The sequence below is a fragment of the Martes martes genome (assembly GCF_963455335.1).
Source record: "Martes martes genome assembly, chromosome: 14".
NCBI classification, from domain to species: domain Eukaryota; kingdom Metazoa; phylum Chordata; class Mammalia; order Carnivora; family Mustelidae; genus Martes; species Martes martes.
In genome coordinates, this window is record NC_137902.1 from 25,651,097 (window position 1) to 25,673,995 (window position 22,899).

Genomic DNA, 22,899 nt, shown 5'->3' on the forward strand with positions numbered 1-22,899 from the left:
TGACTGACACTGACTCGGCCTCTGCTAGCTGAGGAACCTGGAGACTCGCGGGAGGGGGCAAAGGGAGGGGAAGAGCCAGCCGCTCCAGCGAGAGGCAGGCGGACCAGCCAATCACGCGCGGGTGCCCGCCCTCCCAGCCAGGGGGCTGGAATGGGGGCGTGGTCATGAGTGGAGCCGCAGACCAATAACAAGGTAGGTGGGTGGGGCGATGAAGGCCACCGTCCCCCTCAGCACGCCAAGTTTCCAAGTGAAAGGCGCGTGACTCTTGTGTATGTGCGAGGGGAGGAGGTGTGGCCAGCTGGGGCCCGAGAGCCAGTCACAGATGAGAGCTGTACGAAAGGGGGCGGAGCCTCCAGTCCAGCTACCAATGAAAAGGGGCCGTCTGTGGGTCTGGCGCTCCCTGAGGGGCCTCGGTAGTAGATTCCCGCACCTGGGCAGACAGTGTGGGGCTAAGGTCCTGGAGCACTAGGCGGTCCATTTTCCCTGCACCGCATTGCCGGCTCCCGCAGTGCTCAATGTTCGTGCGGAGAGGGCTGCCCCAGGAGACCGAAAAGCCGACCAGGGAGGTCCTAAGATGCACATTTGCCTGAAAAGCCGGTACACCGGCTGCGCCTCCCACCTCTACTTGTCCGCGCCGCTCTGCCCGGGATAAGTGGCGGCTCGGTGGCCCCGGCACCTATCGACCGGCTTCTTCTGGAGCCTCTCATTTCTCCCTATGGCATGCTCTCACTCTGCAGCTTGTGGTCACGTGGCGCCACCTGCCGGCCACGTGGGCACCCTGCAATGCTTTTCAGGTCTGCAAACCCCAAAAGCTGTGCCAGAGGTGAAGATGTTACCCTGAAGCAGTTTCCCCACCTTACAAGTCAAGAATCCCCTTACTATACCACAAAGCTATCGTAATCAAAACAATATGGTGTTGACATGAAGAAGGCATATAGGTCAATGGGCTGGAATAGCGAGCCCAGAACTAAACCCACACATACATGGTTAATTGAATTTAGGACAAAGGAATCAGGAGTATACAATGGGGAAAGGACAGTCTCTTCAATGGATGGTGTTCGGAAAACGGGACAGCTACGTATGAATGAATGAAACTAAGCCTCTATCTCACAATACATAAAAATTAATTCAAAATGGGTTAAAGACAAATGTAAGCTCTGAAACCATGGAACTCTGGGAAGACAAGGTGGCAAGCTCTTTGACATTGGTTTTACTGATTTTTTTAAAAATTTTGGATCTGACTCCAAAGGCAAAGTAAACAAAAGCAAAAATAAACACATGGGACTATAATAAACTAAAAAGCTTTGGCACCGTGAAGGAAAGCAACAAAACAAAAAGGCAACCTACTCAATGAAAGAAGATATTTGCAAATCACATATCTGATAAGGCTTTAGTTCCAAAACATATAAAGAACTCACATAACTCAACAACAACCAAAAAAACAAACAACCCAATTTTAAAAATGGGCAAACGATCTGAATAGACATTTTTTTTTCTGAAGAAGACATACAGATGGTCAACAGACACATGAAAAGATGTTCAACATCACTAGTCATCAGAGAAATGCAAATCAAAACCACAATGAAATATCACTTCACACCTGTTACAATGACTATTATCAAAAAGACAAGAAATAACAAGTGTTAGAGAGGATGTGGAGGCAAGAACCCTCCTATACTGTTAGTGGGAATCAACTTGGTGCAGACACCATGGAAAACAGTATGAGGATTCCTCAAAAAAAATAAAAAATAGAATTACCATATGACCCAACTATCCCTCCTCTGGGTATTTAGCCAAAGAATACAAAAACACTAATTTGAAAAGATATATGCACCCCTATATTCATAAAAATGTTATTTACAATAGCCAAGATATGGAAATACAATGGATTATAGTACTCAGTCATTTAAAAAAAAAGAAGAAGGAAATCTTGCCATTTGCGATAACATAGATAGATGTTGAGGGCATTATACTAAGTGAAATAAGTCACAGGACAAAGAACGACACAGTACAATTTCACTTATATGTGGAATCCAAACAACAAAATGAACAAACAAAACAAAAACAAACTCATACAAACAGAGAACAGACTGATGGTTACCAGAGGCAGGAGGGGTTAGAGTCAGGCAAAATGGGTGAAAGTGCTTACCTGAATGGTGCTGAGGGTAGCTACGTTTATGGTGTGATCACTTTGTACACTCTACAAATACCAAATTTAACACTGAACACCTGAAACCTATATAATGTTATATACCAATTTTATCCCAATAATTAAAAAAGAAGGGACACTTGAGTGGCTCAGTTGGCTAAGCATCCAACTCTTGATTTCGGCTCAGGTCATAATCTCAGGGTCATGAGATGGAGCCCCAAGCTGGGATCTGTGCCAGGCATGGAGTCTGCTTGAGATTTTCTCTCTCCCTCTCCCTCTGCCCCTCCCCCCTCGTTCACACTCTCTCTCTAAAAAAAAGTAATAAACAAAATAATTTTAAAAGAAGATAACTCGCATATTCTTGCTGAAAGTATATATCCCTGGGCCCCATTCCATGTTTACTGAAGGGGCATGACCCAGGAATCTGTATCTCTAACAGGCAGCCAGGCAAGTTTGGGAAATGGCAGGGGGCAAACATCCTAAGAGAACCATAAAGCGTTCTTCTTTTTTTTTTTTTTTTAAAGATTTTTAATTTATTTATTTGAGAGAGAATGAGTGAGAGAGAGCATGAGAGAGGAGAAGGTCAGAGGGAGAAGCAGACTCCCCAAGGATCTGGGAGCCCGATGCGGGACTCGATCCTGGAAGTCTGGGATCATGACCTGAGCCGAAGGCAATTGCTCAACCAACTGAGCCACCCAGGTGCTCGTTCTTCTTCTTTTTAAAAAGATTTTATGCACTCATTCATTCATTCACAAGGGAGAGAGTAGGGGGAGAAGCAGAGAGAGAGGGACAAGGAGACTCCGCGCTAAGCAGAGCCCCATCCTGGGGTTGATCTCACAGCTCTGAGATCAGGACCTGAGCCAGTATCAGGCTTCCAACACTCAACCAAGTGACCCACCCAAAGCTTCCTAATCACACTGAGCAAACCCTGCTAGGTCCACGGGTTGCTCAGGAGAAAAAGATCCTGAGGGTGCCCGGCTGGCTCCATTGATAGAGCATGGGACTCTTGATCTTGGGGTTGTGAGTTCAAGCCCCACGTTGGGCACAGAGATTACCTAATAAAAAAAACTAAAAAGAAAACTTAAAATCTAGGAGAAAAAAGCCCTGAAAACCCAGCTCTCCAGGACTCCCAAACCACTGCACTCAGGAGGAGGCACTGTAGCAAAGTAACTGTCAAATTGGTCTTTTTGTTGCAACTTAAACATCCAAAATACAATTGCTATTTTCCTTTTCTTAATTCTGCAAGCACATTTTCTTCCCTTTTCATAAACAGGTCAGATGTTTCTGATTAATTTCTGGTGGGGGTGACAGCAATGTCCTCCTAATGGTTCCTTCCTCTTCCACATCTGCCTATTTCCCGTCTCAGCCCAGCAGCCAGAGTGGTCTTGTTAAGTCAAATCCTGCTGTTTCTTTGTTTGAAATCCTCATCTGGCTTCCCATTTCATCACATAAAAGCCACAGTCCCTACAATATCCCACAAGGCTCGGAAGGGTGTGCCGCCTCCTCCCCTGATTTTTCCGACCCCATCACCTGCTGCTCCGCCAGTTTCTCCTAGCCCTTTCTCATTCACTTCAGGGATGCTCCCTGAGGAGCCTGTGTACCTGCCATTTGTTTCCTGTTCCTGGGACTCTCTTCTCCCCGATATCAGCATAGCCCATCATTCCCCCCTCCCAAGACTCCCCAAAGGCCACTTTTTTTTTTTTTTTAAGATTTATTTACTTATTTGAGAGAGAGAGAGCATGAGCGGGAGGGGCAGAGAGAGAGGGAGAGAGACTCTGAAGCAGACTCCACACTGAGCACAGAGCTCGACGTGGGGCTCATCATCATGGATCCTGAGATCACCACCTAGGCTGAAACCAAGAGTCGGACTCTCAACTGACTGAGCCACCCAGACACCCTAAAAGCCACCTTTTTCTTTTTTTTTTATTTTCTTTTTTTTAAAAAAAATTTTTTTTAGATTTTATTTATTTATTTGACAGACAGAGATCACAAGTAGGCAGAGAGGCAGGCAGAGAGGGGGGGGGGGGGGAAAGCAGGCTTCCCGCCGAGCAGAGAGCCCGATGCGGGGCTCGATCCCAGGACCCTGGGATCATGACCTGAGCCGAAGGCAGAGGCTTGAACCCACTGAGCCACCCAGGCGCCCCTAAAAGCCACCTTTTTCTAAACTCGAAAACAATCCCTACACTCTGTCTCTGCTTTATTGTCCGTAATTTTGTTTATTATCTGTCTCCTTCCACAGGGCTTGAACATCGTGAGGATAAAGATTTTGTCTCTTTACGGGGCGCCTGGGTGGCTCGATGGGTTAAGCCTCTGCCTTTGGCTCGGGTCATGATCCCGGGGTCCTGGGATCGAGCCCCGCATCAGGCTCTCTGCTCGGAGGGGAACCTGCTTCCCTTCCTCTCCCTCTGCCTGCCTCTCTCCCTACTCGTGATCTCTGTCTGCCAAATAAATAAATAAAATAAAATAAAAAAAGATTTTGTCTCTTTTGTTCACTGCTGTATCATCAGGGCCTAGAACAACAGTAGATGTTGAAAAGAGAATCCGTAGAATGTTAAATAAATGAAAGAATTTTTATTCTGATTGTTTTCAACTAATGTCCCTGACTCTACTTTCTAGCCCTTCAGGTTCTGGCAATCCTTCCCCCACACCCAATTCTCTGACTGCTATATTTGAAAAATAAGTTCAGATGGAAAAAACCCTATTTACAAACTTGGCATGCATTTATAAAAATAACACATCAAAGTGTAGAAGCAAAAAAAAAGTTGAGGTTTTTAGGGATATATGACAAAGTTAAATATAGATATGGTCTTTCGAAGTCAGCTGATTGAAAATGAAACTGTTTTAACTTCTTAAAAAGTGTGAATTCAAGTGTGTTTAAGGGCGCGAAGAGGGAAGACCATTAAAGGATCACAAATGCTGAATGTACACTTTAAAAATAAGTGTGGAGAAGCGGGGCAGGGGAGAGCTGGCCAAACGTGCAGATATTTCCTGTGCATTGCAGAGAAAGCTAGAACAGTCAGGAAAATATGGCATTCAGCAGTTTAGAAACAAGTTACAAATTCAGGACTTCAAAGCAAAGAATATAAGGAAGGACCCACTGGGACAACTTATAATATAAAAGTAACCAAGCTCAGGGGCGCCTGGGTGGCTCAGTCAGTTAAGTATCTGACTCTTGATTTCAGCTCAGGTCATGATCTCAGGGAGATCAAGCCTTGAGCTGGACTCACACGCTGGGTGTGCAGCCTGCTTGGGATTCCCTCTTTCCTGCTTTCTCTTGCACACCCCCCATAAAAATAAAAAACAAACCAAGCTCAAATTCACACAGGGATCACTAAGTGACACTTATCCTGAGTGCTGGGGGTGGGAGTGGGGTCATATTTTTCATGTAGACCCAAGACACAGAGCAATCTAGACACCTAAGCCAGGTACATTTTCCTCAGAAAGAAGGATCCTTCCAGTTTGGAGTCTTGTTAGCTCCAAGAGTGACCCTCTCCTTAGAGAGGGGCTGCTAGTGCAGGCTTCTCGTGACTTCCAGGGGCTTTCCAGTCTGCCCATCTGTATGAATGGAGAACAAGGGCAACACTTGCTTCTAGGGATGTCTTTTTAAACCTGGAGGAAAACAAATACAATAAAACTTTGAATTCTCATCATATCTCACCTCCGAAATGGGCTACAAAAGGCCCGAGATGGCTAAGTGGGTGCCGCAGGTGTCGAATCCTGGGTGGTTCTGACTTTGACCTTAAGCAATTCATTCAGGTAAAGCCAGAACTTCCTAGTAAACACCTTTCCCGACCTAACCCTCTCTTGCCAGAGTGCTTCACTGGCCACTAAAGGGGAAGAGCGACTATTCCATTCCCTCAGCTGCAAAAGAAAAGCTACCACGTGTGTGGATTCCAGGATTTGGGAAATCACTCCAACCAGAGCTAAAGTCATTTTGAGGGGCGCTCGGGTGGCTCAGCCGTTAAGTATCTGCCTTCAGCTCAGGTCATGATCCAGGGGTTCTGGGATCGAGCCCTCCAGGAACTGGGGAAATACTGGAGTTACCCAGACTTTCCCTAGAATGAAATGTTTCCCCTGAAGCAACATCGTTTACTTGTTTAAATACACAGACAGGTCTTTTAGTTCAGATGTGAACTTATCAGAACAGTGGGCCAAAAACAGAAGAAGCCAGAATCAAGAATCGCATCAAGTCAGCAATGCCATTTACCTTCTCTAGAGGAAATGCTTTCTTCGGGCTTTATTTCCCTCCTTTTCTAGATATTTTCTGGATGTAGTCCATGGAGTAGGAAGAAAGAAAAAAGCAGCTTTTTCATGGAGTTGGGAGAAAAGCTTCCTCCCTTGATAAGAACCCAAGCTCCTTGGGTGCGGCCTTCCTGGGAATCCTGAGTCTCCTGTCAGGCACTCAGGTGGGTTCAAGGGAGACTCCAACTGCCCTGCCCACCCCCACCAAAGGCTCTGGGTCCCTCCACAATGGAGCCTTGGAAGCTGGGCAGCACCCTACATGGCCACTGCCCTTGTCCCAGGGAACCTGCCCCTCCCGACCCTTCTGTGGGGCAAACCCAAGCGGTTTCCTGTGCTCTGCACAGTCACCTGCTTCCTTCCTTCTCAGCCCCTTGACCTGGACTACCCAGAGAAAGGTGTTTCTGGGCTAAAAGTCCACTGTTGGCTCTGCTCCAGGACCCCTGTCCTCCTGACTGCCAGGCCTGCAACTGTAGGATTTTCTAAAATCTCTTAGGATGTTCCTTCTCAGTGCTGTTCCATCTCAGTTCCAGCCTCTAGCTCTGTCTTGGACAAACATGTAAGAAAGATTCTGAGCTTCACATCCTTATCACTGTGACTAAAACACTCAACCCAGGTCATGATTTGGGGGGAACTTTTCACTTCCGTAATTTTTAAATGTTGACCCATGTGAATACCATCTATTCAAAGATCTACATTTTAAAGCCACATTTGGGGAGTGAGGAGGATGTAGTTGATAAGAAAGACTGATAGGAGGCTGGTAAGTAGGAATGGGAAACCAGGGAGAAGAACGATCCTAAATGCCCAATTCTGAGCTCTTCTGTGAGATTCAGACCAGCAGGGGTCTCATACTAGAGCTGGAATTTATGATTATGACTCCAGTCATAAAATGCCAATTTTCCCATACCAGCTGAGCTCACTCCCATGGTCTTTTTTCCATATTCTCTGAAGCTGGAGCAAGAAACCTACTCCATTAAGTCAGGACCCCTCCCCATGTATAGACAAATAATATGCCAGATCTCGATTGGGTGGGGGGGGATCTCTTATTTTTAGTTCCTCTGGGATACCTATTTGTTTTATTTTAAACATCACTAAAGACTTATTTCTCCGCATTTATTAATACATCTCAATTCTCTGTTTCCTCTTTAAATTTTAACTAAAGTTTTATATCTTACTTATTTCCCCATCTCTTTGTTTCTCCTTTACCATTCATTCATTCAATATATATTGTATAACTAATAAGTTCCAGACATTGTACTAGGCATTGTGGAGCTATATTACTGAATCAGCAGTTACCCCAAAATCTTACCAGTAAAGAGGTTGGGAAACATATGCTACCTAATGACATATGCAGGATAGAACATCAAAAGTCTTAAAAAGAAGTCCAAATAAAGTGGGAGAATTGACATTTCACGGGCTTTGAGTTGGTCCTTGAAAAACAGACAGGTTTTTAGATATGCCCATGTTAAGAGCTAGTCCAGGAAAGGTGTCTTTGTGTGCTTGGGCTGCCATAACAAAATATCATAGACTGGGTAGCTTAAACAGAGAAATGTATTTTCTCACAGTTCTGGAAGTTAGAAGCCCCAGATCAAGGTCATGTAGGGTTGGTTTCTGGTGAGAGCTCTCTTCTTGGCTTCCAGATGGCCTCTTTGTCCTCACATGGCTTTTCCTCTAAGTTTGAATGTGGAGAGAGAGAATGAGCTCCCTGGTATCTCTTGTAAGGACGCTAATCCTATTTGATCAGGGCCCCATCTTTATGACCTCATTTAACCCCAGTTACTTGTTTGGAAGCCCCACCTCTAAGTAGAGCCACATTTGAGGGTTAGGGCGTCAACATAGGAATTAGAGGGTAGAGCAAGGGGGAGAGACACAAGTATTCAATCCATGACCAAGGAAATGAGAGGAAAGAAAAAGGGAAAAGGCATCCTAATGGAGAGAAAACTATGAAGTGAGATGGCAAAGGGAACACCATTTGGGGAACACGATATAGTCAAATCTGGTTCTGAAGCCCATAAAGAGGAACAGAAAGAATAACGTTGGAAAGTTGATCCGGCCAGTTGGCGGTGAATTGAATGCCAAGTTTAGAGATTTAGATTTAATTCTGTAGGCACTCGGAGCTATAAAAAGTTGTAAGTAGAAGAGCTATGTTACAGGAAGATTAACCAACAGCACCAGCGTCCTGAAGCTGGGGCTCTGCCAGTGTAGGAATCTGGGAAACTCCCGCCACTCGGAGCAGAAAAAAACCTTCACGGTTTACAAAGCACTTTCCCATCTGCTGTCTTTACTGACCTTCACAATTAGAACTAAAGGATACACCATTTCTCCAGCCACATTTAGGACCAAAAAACAAACAAACAAACAAAACAAAACAAAAACAAAAAGAACAGATATACCTATCTTGTGCCACAGGAGTCCCCAGAAAATGGGACCCCACAGCCTCTGCTCTGGGAGTCCACACCTGAATCACAGCTACTACCACTGGGGTTTGCACGGTAATTATGAATCTTAGAGCAAACATGAGTTTTCCCAGGCTGGCCTAGATTCTTGATCATAGGTGAGACTTCCTGATACATTTTTCAAACTTCTAAAAAAAAAAAATGTTGACATAAAACAAACCTACATAGAACTGCATAAAACATAAATGTAAAGTAGCTGACCATAGAATTTATCATCCAAAACAGACCCCATTTGAGAGTGAAAAAAGGGTGCTATTAATAATTAACCTAGTTTGAAACTTAAACTGGGACAGTCCCAGGCAAAGATTATGTTCACCTTGTGATAAAGGGAACCGTCCCCTAGTTGAGAAAGACCCTCTAGATGCCTTCTAGATCACTCTTGTCTTCTCCAGCCTAGATGTAACCACTATCCTTACTTTTGTAGTAATCACTGTCCCTTTTTCATTGCTATATTTTTTTAATTGGGGAATTCCCAAAAGGAGAGCAAGGACAGACCCTAGAACACAACAGGATTGTACTAGACCTAGTTTTAGTGTCAGTTCCAACACTTTGTAGGCTCTACCCGCATTGTGCAAGTCATTTAAATATCCTCAGCCTTGGTTTTCCCTTGCGTTAAAGTAGAAAAATCAGCATTGTGAAGGAGACAAAAGGGAGTAATTTTCAATAAAGACACAACTTGGAGCATTTGGCATGGTTTATACCCACAGTGAATCTTCCTCATTATCTCGAGAAATCACCATTTTTAAGGGGCTGTATCAGCTTTATGGGCTCCTCTTCCATTATTTAGAAGCAAAACTAAAAATACCTCCCTCACAATATTTCCCTAGTTAGACCCAAATGAAAGAAATAATAAGGTTAATAGGAAAAAGAAAATAAGGACAGTTAATAAAAGATTAACTACCAAGCCTAGAAGCTGCACGGATCCTTTTGTGCTTGCTGGGCAAACCTTTCCTTGACAGAGCAACTTGACATTTGGAAGCTTTGCTTTCCAGGGGATGTTCATTTAATATTCACAAAGAAAGTTATGTGATGGAGGCTTGTTAACTCTGGGAACAGAGACTAAACTGTCCAGACCACCTCACCCGACACAATTAGGCTCTGAGTTATAGGTCAAATTACCATATGCAGCCCCAGAACCCCAGTTCCCTCCTGCGAGCATCCCTGAGAAGCTCCGCATGTCCTTCTTGGCTTCTGCTTGTAATGAATTAAATATATAAGTCAGATTCCTAGATTAGGCCACAGATCTGCCACCGTTTGAACGATCCCGGGGAAAAAGCCCTCACTAGTAACTCTGTTGAAAATGTGTTCATTCTAGTCCAAGAACAGGCCACAAACTCAAAAGCCTATAGGGGTGAGTAAAGCGGGTGGGACAGGGATGGCCACAAGCAGACGAGAGGGGCACACTCTGGCTGAAGGGGAAGCCTTTGCACTCCAACCATGGCAACTGGGCAGAAATGCAAGGCTCGTGTGGCCAACATTTCTACTTTTCCAAGAGAAGTCAGAAATTCATATTTTATGTAAAAATCTTCTCATTTATAAATGCGGGCAATGAATTCAATTTTAAAAGCACTGTGACCTCCGCAGAATCTAGATCCGTAAATCTGTTTCCCAGCCTGGCAGGGAACGTAGCGTATACCAAGTTCAACACCCTTCTTTTATAGACAGGGAAAATGAACCGCCAAGTGGACACAAGGTTTTCCTATGGCCAAGTAACTAGTTTGGCAGCGGAGCCAGATCGAGAAAGAATACCTGCTTTCGGCCTCCTGCATCACTTCTCATTCCACAAATGAGAAGAGAGTTAATGGCTTTAGGCCTAGTTAAAAAGTTAGTAGACCCAAGTCTAGCTTACAGGGCCCTGGAACAGTATCGATACACTGTTCTCCTTTACTCTCTCGGGCTTCTGGACAACATATAGGACGCAGGGGGCTATTATTATGAAGCAGGGAGTAGCATTCGAGCAGAACATTTTTGTCCCAAATTGCTTTTCCCCTCACCTGCAGCATACCAGGCTACATGGCTCTGCTCCATGAAAGGAGGGGCTAGCATGTTCCCATTGGGGAAGGGGATTGGTACGGTCATCCGTCCAAGACAAGCAAGGCTCACGCAGCAGGAGAAGATTAAGTACAAAACTTACATTCACATAACACTCCCATTAACCTCAGTGGGAGCTGTGCTTGCAGAAACTGCGGGGTCAGCAGTCGAACGGAGACAGGAATGAGGCACTAAGGCTCAAGTCATAGGTTATTATTAGGACTGCATAACTCCAGCCCCATATTTGCAAAAAAGAGTTCATTTTTATTATCTAGTGAGCTCTCCCTCTACTGACTCTTCCGGCAGGGTCTTCGACAAAAAACCTTGTTTAGACCTCATCTGTGCTGTCTGTGCAGTTAAAGAAACTTGGCAAGTCGCAGAAGTCAGGAGAGGTGCCAGCATTTAGAAAATAGGCTTAGCTGTTTTGGTCCTGCTGGCCCACAGGGTTCATCATCTTTGATTGTTAGTGATCTGGGCCTAGGACAGTGCCTGGTACAGAATAGGTACTTAATAATAGTTAGTGAATAAATGAAAGACTGAATGGATAGCTTCACATTCCTTGCCAGGCTCATTGAGCAGATCTCGCAATCTAATAAGGCAGAATTAGTCACTCCCTTGCTGCTTCCTAGGAGCCATCCAAGGAAAGGCCAAGAATCAATACGAGAAGCAGGCTCTGCTGCTCTCTTGGCGTAGAGCCATACCCTTTTCAGCCATGTGTGGCTGGAGGTCGGGGGGGGGGGTGCGGTGGGATTCTGTTTAAGCTACTGCTGGGCTCTGTCTAGTAGGTAAGCTACAAAGACTCTGCAGGCTTACCTGACTTTTTAAAAATATCTGTTTGTTTGTTTTGGAGAGAGAAAGAAAGCATGAGCAAGGGTGGGGGTGGGGGGTGCGCAGAGGGAGAGAAAGAATCCAGAAGCAGACTTCCTGACTCAGAGCTCCATCCCAGGACCCTGTGATCATGACCTGAGCTGAAATCAAGAGCCGGCTACCCAACCGACTGAGCCACTCAGGCGCCCCTTACCTGATTTTTTTTTTTTTTTTAAGTCTGGGCATCTCATTTTTTTTTTTTAAGATTTTATTTATTTGTTTGACAGAGAAAGATCACAAGCAGGCAGAGAGGCAGGCAGAGAGAGGGAAGCAGGCTCCCTGCTGAGCAGAGAGCCCAATGCGGGCTAGATCCCAGGATCCTGGGATCACGACCTTAGCTGAAGGCAGAGGCATAACCCACTGAGCCACCCAGGCACCCCCCTTACCTGATTTTTAAATGAACTCTCTTCCTATGAAAACAAAGGACTGAAAATACTATGTTTGGTACAATAATCAATTAAGAGAAAATTTGTTCCTTAAACCCATTAAGGCCACTATTTTTTTTTTGCCCATATGTTCTTTTTAAAACAATTTTTTTTTAACTTACAATGTATTATTAGCCCCAGGGGTACAGGTCTGTGAATCGCGAGGTTTACACACTTCACAGCACTGACCATAGCACATACCTTCCCCAATGTCCATAACCTCCAGCAACACTGTTTGTTTTGTGAGATTAAGAGTCTCTTATGGTTTGTCTCCCTCCCGATCCCGTCTTATTTCATTTATTCTTTCCCTAGCCCCCTAACCCCCCATGTTGCCTCTCAACTTCCTCATATCAGGGAGGTTTTTTTTGTTTTGTTTTGTTTTTAATGTAAGCTCTACCACACCCTACATGGGTCTCCAGCTCACAACCCGGAGACTAGGAGCTGCATGTTCTACCCACTGATCCAGCCAGGCGCCCCATAAATCCAGTACCTACAGAATTAGGCCCCTGTTCCTCTGGCTCTGCTATTAGTAAGCATAACATGTATGAAATGAAGGTTAACAAGTGACCTACGTGGTGGGTAAACAGGCAGTGGCTACATGCTTTAAATTTTTCTGCATATTTGTAAAGGTGATAACACAATGTTGCGGGGGAAGGCTGCCCACTGTCAGAAGAGCTACAGGGAGCTTCTTGAACCGCGCTTGGCAGCAAGCCGGTCTTCAGCTGGACCTGCCATCCCATGCTGGTACCCAACCGCACAGATCCAAAGTAGTAACGATTTAAACCATGTGCTACCCACCCTTTCAAAGAACTTCATGTAGACAAGGAAACAAAGGCACAGAGATGTTAAATAATTTTCTCAAGGCCAAAATGCCAAGTGGAAAAGAACTATTAGGTTTGCCGAAGGATTTGGGCCCCTCACCATTCCACACTGTCTCTTGCGCTTAAAGGAGAGGTGTCCTCTGTGAGAAGAGACGCTCCTGGTTGTCTATCTCTCCTGTTTTGAATATTTAAGTAACTGTGTATGGCATTCTTCTGAACAAAACAGTCTACTTTATTTTATATTATCTAGTAAATATTTTGCCTAGATTCTAGATCAAATGCAAGTCTTATGATGTGTATTTTTGTGGGAAAATAATGTATAAAGTATGTTACTCTGAGGAAAAGCACAACACGAATTTCCACATTCCAGTTCAAATTCATCCCGCAACATCTTTTGGGGAACTGAAAATTCAGAAGGACAAGTGATTGACTAAATCCTCCTCCCTCTAAACTTAGAAAAGCCTAATAAACCAAATAACCAGAATGTCCTTTCTTTTCATCCTTTCCCCCTCTAGCAAGACCACTCTGGACTCACAGATGATGAAGAATGCTTAATCCCACCTGTACCGGCCTAACGAATGCTGTCCCTGAAGTGGTTACAACTGGGTAGATCTTGAACTCTAGAACCACAAAAGCACTGTTTAGAATCAAGGACACAGAGATGAATGGAGCTTAAAAGATACCACACAGTCCTCTCCTTAGTCTGTAGTATTAAGTCAGGTCCTATGGTTGAATCTACTCAGAAATCTGAGAATTTCTCCATTTTTAACAGCTCTATTAAAAGAGGGGTCTGGAATATAGAATCCATTCCAATGTTTTACAAATATGAGAATATTTACAAATATGAGAATATTTATGAATATTCTCATACCCCTAATAAAAAATCTCCTGGGTCATGCCACTCCCACCTTGTTTTTTGTGTTTTTTTTTTTGCACTGAAGTCTGAGGAATTTGTTGAGATTTTTCTCATTAAAACTCTTCAACATTTGGGGTGCCTGGGTGGCTCAGTGGGTTAAAGCCTCTGCCTTCGGTTCAGGTCATGATCCCAGGGTCCTGGGATCGAGCCCCGATGCTTCCCTTCCTCTCTCTCTGCCTGCCTCTCTGCCTGCTTATGATCTCTGTCAAATAAATAAATAAAATCTTTAAAAAAAAAACAAAAACTCTTCATCACTTGACGGCTGTTATTAAAGGACTGATCAGCTCCTGGTGACAAGGTCCATGGCTTATGTAGGACTTTCACCATTCCGTGTCCCCTGACAAAGTCTTCAAGCGGAACTGGACTTCAATTAAATAATGTTCTCATTTCTAATGATGACATCATCCTGGAATAGTCCTCAATCTCATTCTTTAATTATGGAAGCTAGAAATAAATCTAATAGTTTCCTAGAAGTTTAACCGGGGCACATTACAAAGAAAAAGAAAACCCACTGTTTTTACATCTCTTACCTCTTTTTAAAAAATTATCACTCTTTTCCTGATCCAGTAAGGATTTACTATAGATAGTCACCATGGTGTCATTCTTTAGGATCTAATGAGGTCAAAGAGATTCATTATTCATTTGTTTTCTTCATTCAGTTGCCAAAAAAAAAAAGTTTGATTTAGAAGTTATCTGAAGAGCACTCCTACCAAATTTGATTTTGCAATTTTTTGGCATGATTAGCATGATTTCAGTAGGAGCTTTGTTTTATGAGCAAACACGGTGAAAGTCCAAAAGGTGCTATGCAGGTCAGAAGGAAAATGTTTTTCCTGAGACCCTCTGCCAGCCAGCCAACCGCTCCTCCTGAAGCTCTTCTTGTTCATCAGCCACGCCTGAAGACCCCGTCTCAGTTCCACATCTGACCACCAAGTGGCACCAGAACTTTGAATTAGCAAAGAGAGAGGAAAACCTGCTTGATCAGCCTTTACGGTCATGTGCTATGAACCGTCAATTAATACCTTATAAAAAATAATCCATTATTTTTATCAATGACCTAGAATATAGTGGCTTTTGTGCCATTTATTCTTTCATATGGTCTGTGCCGTGGAGAAGGGTAGACTAAAAGACACATGTAAGTCCTTCGCCTTCTGCTCCTTTCTTCCGGTCACCTGTAAATTAGGGACAGCAGCCTCCAGCAACGTCAGAGGAACATCTGGGCTTTGCATCATCAGACTCTCCTGCAAGCTTGAATGGATCTGTGATTATACCCTGTCAAAAGGAAAGGCAAACCAAAATGAAAGAACAAGTTAAAGGTGTTTGGATGTACTACAACTCTCATATTTTAGTTTGACTGAGATTGGTTTACCCAGAAGGTAGATAACATTTTATAATTCCGTGGGATCCTTGGGTTTCAGCTATAAACGTGGCTGTCTTGTCCTGAAGCTTCTAGTCAAGTTTTTACTACTTTCTTTCCTTTAAAAAAAAAAAATTATTTGCCAGAGAGAGAGATCGAGAGAGAGCACGCACAAGTAGGTAGAGCAGCAAGCAGAGGGAGAAGCAGGCTCCCTGCTGAGCAGGGAGCCCACTGTGAGACTCAGTCCCAGGACCCTGGGATCATGACATAGCCGAAGACAGGCACTTAACTGACTGAGCCACCCAGGTGTCCCAAGTTTTTACCACTTTCAAGGTAAACTTCATTTAAAGCCTCTTAAAGGTGGTCCTTAGGGGACCAGGAAAGTTGATTTTGTTTCATTTTGCTTTATGGGAGTCCCATCTGTAATGCCTTTTACCCTTCTGGAACTGAATACCAAAATGCTGAAACTTCATTCCTTCCCTTACTCTAATCTCCAGAAACATGTGCGCAAGACAAGAAGGCAAGTCCTAGACACCAAGGCCATTGTTAGCAACTGCTGATGTTCAGATGTTGACATTGCCAACATCAGCTGGCGAGATCTGAGGGCCGAGTGAGTGGAATTTTCAGAAGACAAGATGGTAGTCTTTATTTTTCCTCCTTTCACCTCCAAATGAGATACCTCCAACAACAGCACCAGTGCGGCCAGAGGAAAACCAGGCACAAAGGCAAGAAATCAAGAGCATGAATAAGCCACCTCGAATAATAATAATTAATTCATTAAACATAAATGCACACTCTATTGATCACTGGTCACTGCAAATAGAAGGCAGGACAAGACAGCTACAGACCCCACATTCATGAAGGACAGACAGTCCCATGGACCACTACCTTCACTGAAATAATCTACGGGGAGCCTGGTCCCCCTGGCCCCCAGTTTCCACTTTTCTAGAATGAAGATGCCTGCCTGGATCTGGGCTCCCTAACAGGTAATAAGCTAGCGTCCAGCAGGGGATCTCCAAGCCTAGAAGAGGGCTGGCCGTGCCAGTCGCTTCTGCCAGGCCCTCTGGTCCACTGTTTATTTCCTTCTCTTGTTACTTTGGAATTCTTAGTCATAAAAGTTAGCCTCTCCTCCTTTTCACCCAGGAAAATGATTTTCCACTCCTCTTCTTCCCACCCCATGACTTCTCTACTAATAAGAGATAATGATATCAGTATCACTTCCTAATGCATGCTTCCATCCTTAAAAGATCCCAAGACTTAAAGGAAATAAAAGGTGAGATACTTTGATAAATAGTCCTTTCCAGCATCAACATCCTGTGATTCTATGAAAAGTCTAGATACGGAGAGCACTACAGTACAGCATATAGGGTAAGAATGTCAGCTTCAGAACCTGACATGGGTTCAAATTCACCACTTTCTAGCTCTGTGACCTTGGACTAGTACATTAATCTGAGTCTTAAGTTCTTCTTCTGTAAAATGAGGATAATTTTTAAAAATTAATTAGTTAATTTTCAAAAACGAGGATAATAAGGGTTATTGTGAGGACCATGTGGCACAGTGCCTTGAACATCTCACCTGTTCAGTAAAGACTAGGTTCTCTATATTATTCCTACCTTTGCTCACATTGTTACTACCACTACTATTAACTGTAGCAGGATAGTGTGTACCACAATCCTACATGCATCATTTCCGATGCTGCAGCGTTTTACTAATGTAATTTTTTTTGTAGGCCACATGCCCCGTGTGGAGTCCAATGTGGGGCCTGAACTCACGATCCTGAGATCAATCCCTGAGCTGAGATTAAGAGTCGGATGCTCGACCAACTGAGCCACCCAAGGGCCCCTAATGTAATTCTTTGAATAGCAACATACACTTTCCTCGTCAGGATTAAAAGAGAAGGAGGAAGAGAAGGAGGAAGAGGGAAAGAGGAACAGGGACGGAGGGAGGAGGGGCGGGAAGGGCAGGAGAAAAGAGAAGAGGAGGAAGAGGACAAAAGAAAGAAAAGAAGGGATCTCAGAAATGGTTATCACTGCGTCAATGCTCGGCAAGAAGCAGCATTCTTCATTGGCGTCAGCTGTCAGGAAGTCGCCGGCACCAGCAACCCCCACGTGTGCCTGCCTGTACTAGGCTCTCGGTCTTTATCGGAAAGGTCTGCCATAAAAAAGATAGGCACGTCCTCCTCCAAGCACACAAGGTTATATTTCTAGGACACGCAGCTGTTTCATTCTTTAAATCTTCCTTCACTGTCAGTGATTGCCATTTCAAAACCTTGGAACTGATCTAAAGACATTGGCACGTCGGCAGGCTGAAAGAAACAAGGCAGATGAGAGAAGAGGCAGGTGGGATAAACCAGTTCAAGGACGTGGCAAGTGATGACTGGTATCCGAGGTCAAGAGCCCTCCTGTACACCCCACGTGCGCACTGAAAGGGAGGTCAAGGAGAGCCAGGCTGGAAGAAAGGGGTCTCTGCGGAAGCCAGACCACTTAACAAAATTTTTTAAAATTTTTTTACAGCCAGAGTACACTGGAAGTGTTGTGGTTGGAGGAAACACTCCTTTTACTTGTAACTGTAACCTGCCCACAGCTTTTCTAACTAGGATTCGGGAAGCTGGGTTCCAGGAGAACTAGAATGATGAAAACATTTCAAAATACCCATTGCTTCTCACCAGCAAGGTTTTGTTACCGGTGAACTCCCAAGAGTTTCAAAATACCAATATCACATTTGAAAGGTTTCAAGGACAGAAAGGTCCAAAGTCACATTACATTTCTCTACTTTCCAAAAGGGCACCTGCTTCGAAAAACAGAAAAGTAACAAACTCTTGAGCAGAGTGCTCAAGAATTTGATAAAGCAAAACGTGTAGATCATTCTTCAGCACTAGCCGGGGCTCCTAGGCTTAGCTCGCATCTGATTCATGCTGCTAAGAGTGGCCAAACGAGCCCACATCCGGTTTTTCGGCTCCAGAATTCCTGCCTCTTGTGTTCCATTAAACTTTCCCAACTACAGGGGCGCCTGGGTGGCTCAGTGGGTTAAGCCTCTGCCTTGGGCTCAGGTCATGATTTCAGGGTCCTGGGATCAAGCCGGCATGGGGCTCTCTGCTCAGCAGGGAGCCTGCTTCCCCATCTCTCTCTGCCTGCCTCTCTGCCTACTTATGATCTCTCTCTCTGCCAAATAAATAAATAAAATCTTCAAAAAACAAAAAAAACAAAAAAACTTTCCCAACTACAAACTGACCATGTTGGTGAGTGATCTCTAAATAAGCTGTACTCTTAAAGACTGCTTATCATGTAACAGAGGAAGCAGAAAAAGGCCTAAGAGTTACCTGTGTCTCAATGTATGCTCAAGGTATCCAAAATTACTACAACATACAAGCCAAAGAAAGCAAAAAATTCATGGCAAAAGATTTGAGAATCTCTGGGCCCAGGAGAAAGGGTGTGTAGAAGAATGAGAAATCCTAGAACACACAGTTCCAAGTGACCAAGAATCTTAATTAGCACAAATCCGTAACTATAACGACTTCTGTTTCTTGAGTGTGTATTTTGTGCCAGGCATCAGGCTGACATTTCCCATAGAACATCCCCACTGATCCTCACAAGCTGAGGAGAAAAAGTGATTATTACCTTCCTGTTACACATGGAGAAACAGAGCGTGTCGGGAGTGTAGGTAACACATACCCGAGATCACACAAGCCTGGTAGAGCCAAGATCTGAGCCTCGCCTCTCTGAGTGTAAGGCCTGTGTGTAAATCCCAGCTCTCCTGCCATCCTAGCACAGGTACGTCAGCATCGTTATTTCCTGGGGCTTCCAACATCCAGTGCCTTGACACATCACTGGTGTGACTTTGGTGAATACTCTAAGTTCTATCAGCCAAAAGAGCCTTGAAATCCATCACTCAACCTGTTTTAAATACAATATTATAAATTGATGAATGGATCTATAAAATAATTGGTACCATGAATAGGGGGAAAGGATTGAATATATAAGAAAGGCAAAGAGGAGGGGCGCCTGGGTGGCTCAGTGGGTTGAGCTTCTGCCTTCAGCTTATGTCGTGATCTCAGGGTCCTGGGATCGAGCCCCGTGTCAGGCTCTCTGCTTGGCGGGGAGCCTGCTTCCCCCCCTCTCTCCGCCCGGCTCTCTGCTTTCTTATGATCACTCTCTCTCTGTCAAATAAATAAAGAAAAAAGAAAAAAAAAAAAAAGAAAGGCAAAGAGGGATGCTATTATCTATTATAACCACCTACCTGCCTTCTTCCTAGGTAGGGTAGGAGATGACATGAGGTAAACTATGATAAAATGCTTTAGAAAATGCTATACCAATATTTCAGATACTAGAATAATTCCCAAAAGGAATCTAAAATAGTTTAGAAAATGATCATTTTAGAATATAGTGGTATCCTGGCTCAAGTACACATTCAAGAAATTAAGATATAATCAAAATTAGCTTTTTAAAATGGTGGGGGATTGATTTAATAAGTAAACAGGAAATTTTGAACTAGTTAATATTTGGAGAGATAGTCACACTGTATCTCAACATTTATGCTAACGTAAATTCCAGATAGTTCAAAATTTTAATGTGAAAAGCAAAGCCATGAAAGTACTAGAAGAATCTACGTGACCTTGGATTAAGCAATGGAATTTTAGCTATGACACCCAAAGCAGAAGCAACCAAAAAAAGAAAAAAGAAAAATTCAACTTCACTAAACTTAAAAACTTTTGTGCATCAAAGGACACTATGCAGAGAGTGTTAAGACAACATACAAAATGTTGAGAAAGTTTCGCAAACCATATATCTGATAAGGGTCTTTTTTTTTTTTTAAGATTTTATTTATTTATTTGACAGACAGAGATTACAAGTAGTCAGAGAGGCAGGCAGAGAGAGAGGAGGAAGCAGGTTCCCCGCTGAGCAGAGAGCCCGATGTGGGACTCGATCCCAGGACCCTGAGATCACGACCTGAGCCGAAGGCAGAGGCTTTAACCAACTGAGCCACCCAGGCGCCTGATAAGGGTCTTATATCCAGAATATATAAAGAACTCTTACAACTCAACAATAAAAAGACAACCCAAAGTAAAAATGGGCAAAGGAGTCTGGGTGGCTCAGTCAGTTAAGTGTCGGACTCTTGATTCCATCTTGGGTCATGATCTCAGGGTTGTAAGATCGAGCCCCATGTTGGGCTCTGTCCTGGGCATGAAGCCTACTTAAGATTCTCATTCTCTCCCTCTCCTGCTACCCCTCCTCCCTCTCTCTCTCTCTCTTAAAAAAAAAATGGGCAAAGGATTTGCATAGACATTTCCCCCAAAGAAAACATACAGATGGTCAACAAACATGTGAGAAGATGGTTAACGTCACTAGTCACTAGGGAAATGCAAATCCATACCACAATGAGATACTTCACACCAACTAGGATGGCTACAATCAAAACTAAACAGAAAATGACAGAGGGTTGGCAAAAATGTAGAGAAATTGGAAACCGATACATTGCTGGTAGAAATTAAAAATGGTGCAGCCACGGTGGAAAAGTTTGGTGGGTCTCCAAAAAGTTGGATGTAGAATTACTGGATGACCCAACAATCCCACTACCAGGTGTAGACCCAAAAGAAGTGAAAACAAGCGCTCAAACAAGGACACATACATGCATGTTCACAGCAATACTACTCGGGATAGCCAAGAGTAGAAAGAAGCTACTATCAACTTGATGAGTGGATGAACAAAATGTGGTATATACATGCAATAGAATATTATTCAGACATAAAAAGGAATGGAATACTGACATATGGATAAACCTTGAAAACCGTATGTTAAGTAAAAGAGTCCAGACACAAAAGGCCATATAGTATACGATTCCACTTATATAAAAATGCCCACCACGGGAAAATCCAGAGACAGAAAGCAAATTAGTTATGGACAGAGGCCAGAGGGAGGAGAGATAGCAGAATGACTGCTTAATAAGGATGGGATTTTTGGGGGGTTAATGAAATTTTTCTGAAACTAGATAGTAGTGATGACTGCACAACTAGGTACTAAAGTCACTGAATTGTACACATTAAAATGGTTAAAATAGTGAATTTTATGTTATATGAATTTTATCTCTAAGTGTCTAAAGTACTAAAAGAAAATATAGGTGGGCCCCCGGCTGGCTCAGTCAGTGGAGCATGCAACTCTTGATCATTGTGAGTTCTAGCCCCACCTTGGGTACAGAGATTACTTAAAAATAAAATCTTAAAAATTAAAAAAAAAATAGGTAAATTCATAATGTTTACATGGAGAAAGAAGGTCTTTCTAATCATAAGATAAGAGGCAAAAACCATTAAAGAATTGACTATATAAAAATTGAAGATGTCTATATTCAGGAAAAATAAGCAAAAAGATAGATGATATACTGAGAAAAAATGTTCACAACATATAAGACAATCTTTTATAGAGCAATTAAAAAAAAGCAAATACCACTCTAATAGCAAATAGTTAAAGAAATTATATAGGAAGTTCATAACGGGTAAAATATAAGTGGCCAATAAGTATGCCAAAAGGTTCAATATATGCAAAATAAAACAACAAATTATTTTCTGCCCATCAGACAAAGATTTTCAAAAAAAAATACCCAATATTAGTAAGACGGAAAAGAAAAGGTATTCTCATACATTGCAGGTAGGCGTGTAGATTGGTATAATCTTTCTGCAGGGCAATCTATCTCAATTAAACTTACAAATGTTTCAGGGGCGCCTGGGTGGCTCAGTCAGCTAAGCATCTGCCTTCGGCTCAGGTCAGGATCCCAGGGTCCTGGGATCGAGCCCTGAATCAGGCTCCCTACTCAGTGGGAAGTCTATTTCTCCCTCTGCCTCTCTCCATCCCCAGTCCCAAGCTTGGGCTCTCTCTCTCTAATAAATAAATAAAATCTTTTTTAAAAAAATTTAAAAAACAGGGCGCCTGGGTGGCTCAGTTGTTGGGTGTCTGCCTTCGGCTCCAGTCATGATCCCAGGGTCCTGGGATGGAGCCCCGCATTGGGCCCTCTGCTCAATGGGAAGCCTGCTTCTCCCTCTCCCATTCCCCCTGCTTGTGTTCCTTCTCTCGCTCTCTCGCTCTCTGTCAAATAAATAAATAAATAAATAAATAAATCTTTAGAAAAAAAATTTTTTAAATTTAGAAAACACATACTTGAATAATTTTTTCCAAGGTAGCTCTTAATCTTTTTTGTATCTGGACTCCTTTAAGAATCTGATGAAAGTAATAGACCCTTTCTTGTGAAAATACACATATACACATAAAATTTTAAGGGGTTCATGGATGCCCTGAAGTCTCTTATGGGTACACCAAGTTGAGAGTCTCTGACTTACTGTCCGGATTGGAAAAATAAAGTTATGAAATTAATTCAAATCATTTCGTAAGATACAAACAGGCCACAAATTACTTATAGCAGCCAACTAAAAGAATAATGATTTCTTATTTTAGCAGTCAGTGGCAAGTTAGGGATTGAAAGCCAAACAAACCTTTGATCCTAAAGCAGAAGAGGCACTACATGCTGGCAGCTTCTCTCCAATTGGTCTGATCAGAAAATTCTGGGCGAATCGTGAATTCTTCAAGATAGCTGCTGTTTCTTCATCCACTTCAACAATTTCACCTTCCTGAAGGGCAGCAGGAAAAACACACTTAC

At 43.3% G+C, this 22,899-nt stretch overlaps 1 protein-coding gene across 2 annotated transcripts in view; it reads right to left on the minus strand.

Annotated features, from left to right (window-relative positions):
- Window positions 1-4,703: 4,703 nt before the first annotated feature.
- Window positions 4,704-22,899, minus strand: part of AS3MT (arsenite methyltransferase) — a 28,129-nt gene continuing 9,933 nt past the window's right edge. Inside the window, exons 10-12 of one of the 2 annotated variants that reach the window (XR_013967944.1) lie at window positions 22,736-22,870; window positions 14,435-15,173; window positions 4,704-5,758 (exon numbers count right to left, since the gene is read on the minus strand). Coding sequence is in view for 1 of the 2 variants with exons in the window: in XM_080823391.1 (XP_080679517.1) it covers window positions 15,081-15,173; window positions 22,736-22,870 (228 nt within the window). In the remaining variant the exon portion in view is untranslated. Of the gene's footprint in view, window positions 5,759-14,313; window positions 15,174-22,735; window positions 22,871-22,899 lie in introns of those variants that run through there. The other variant, XM_080823391.1, reaches the window with a different exon arrangement.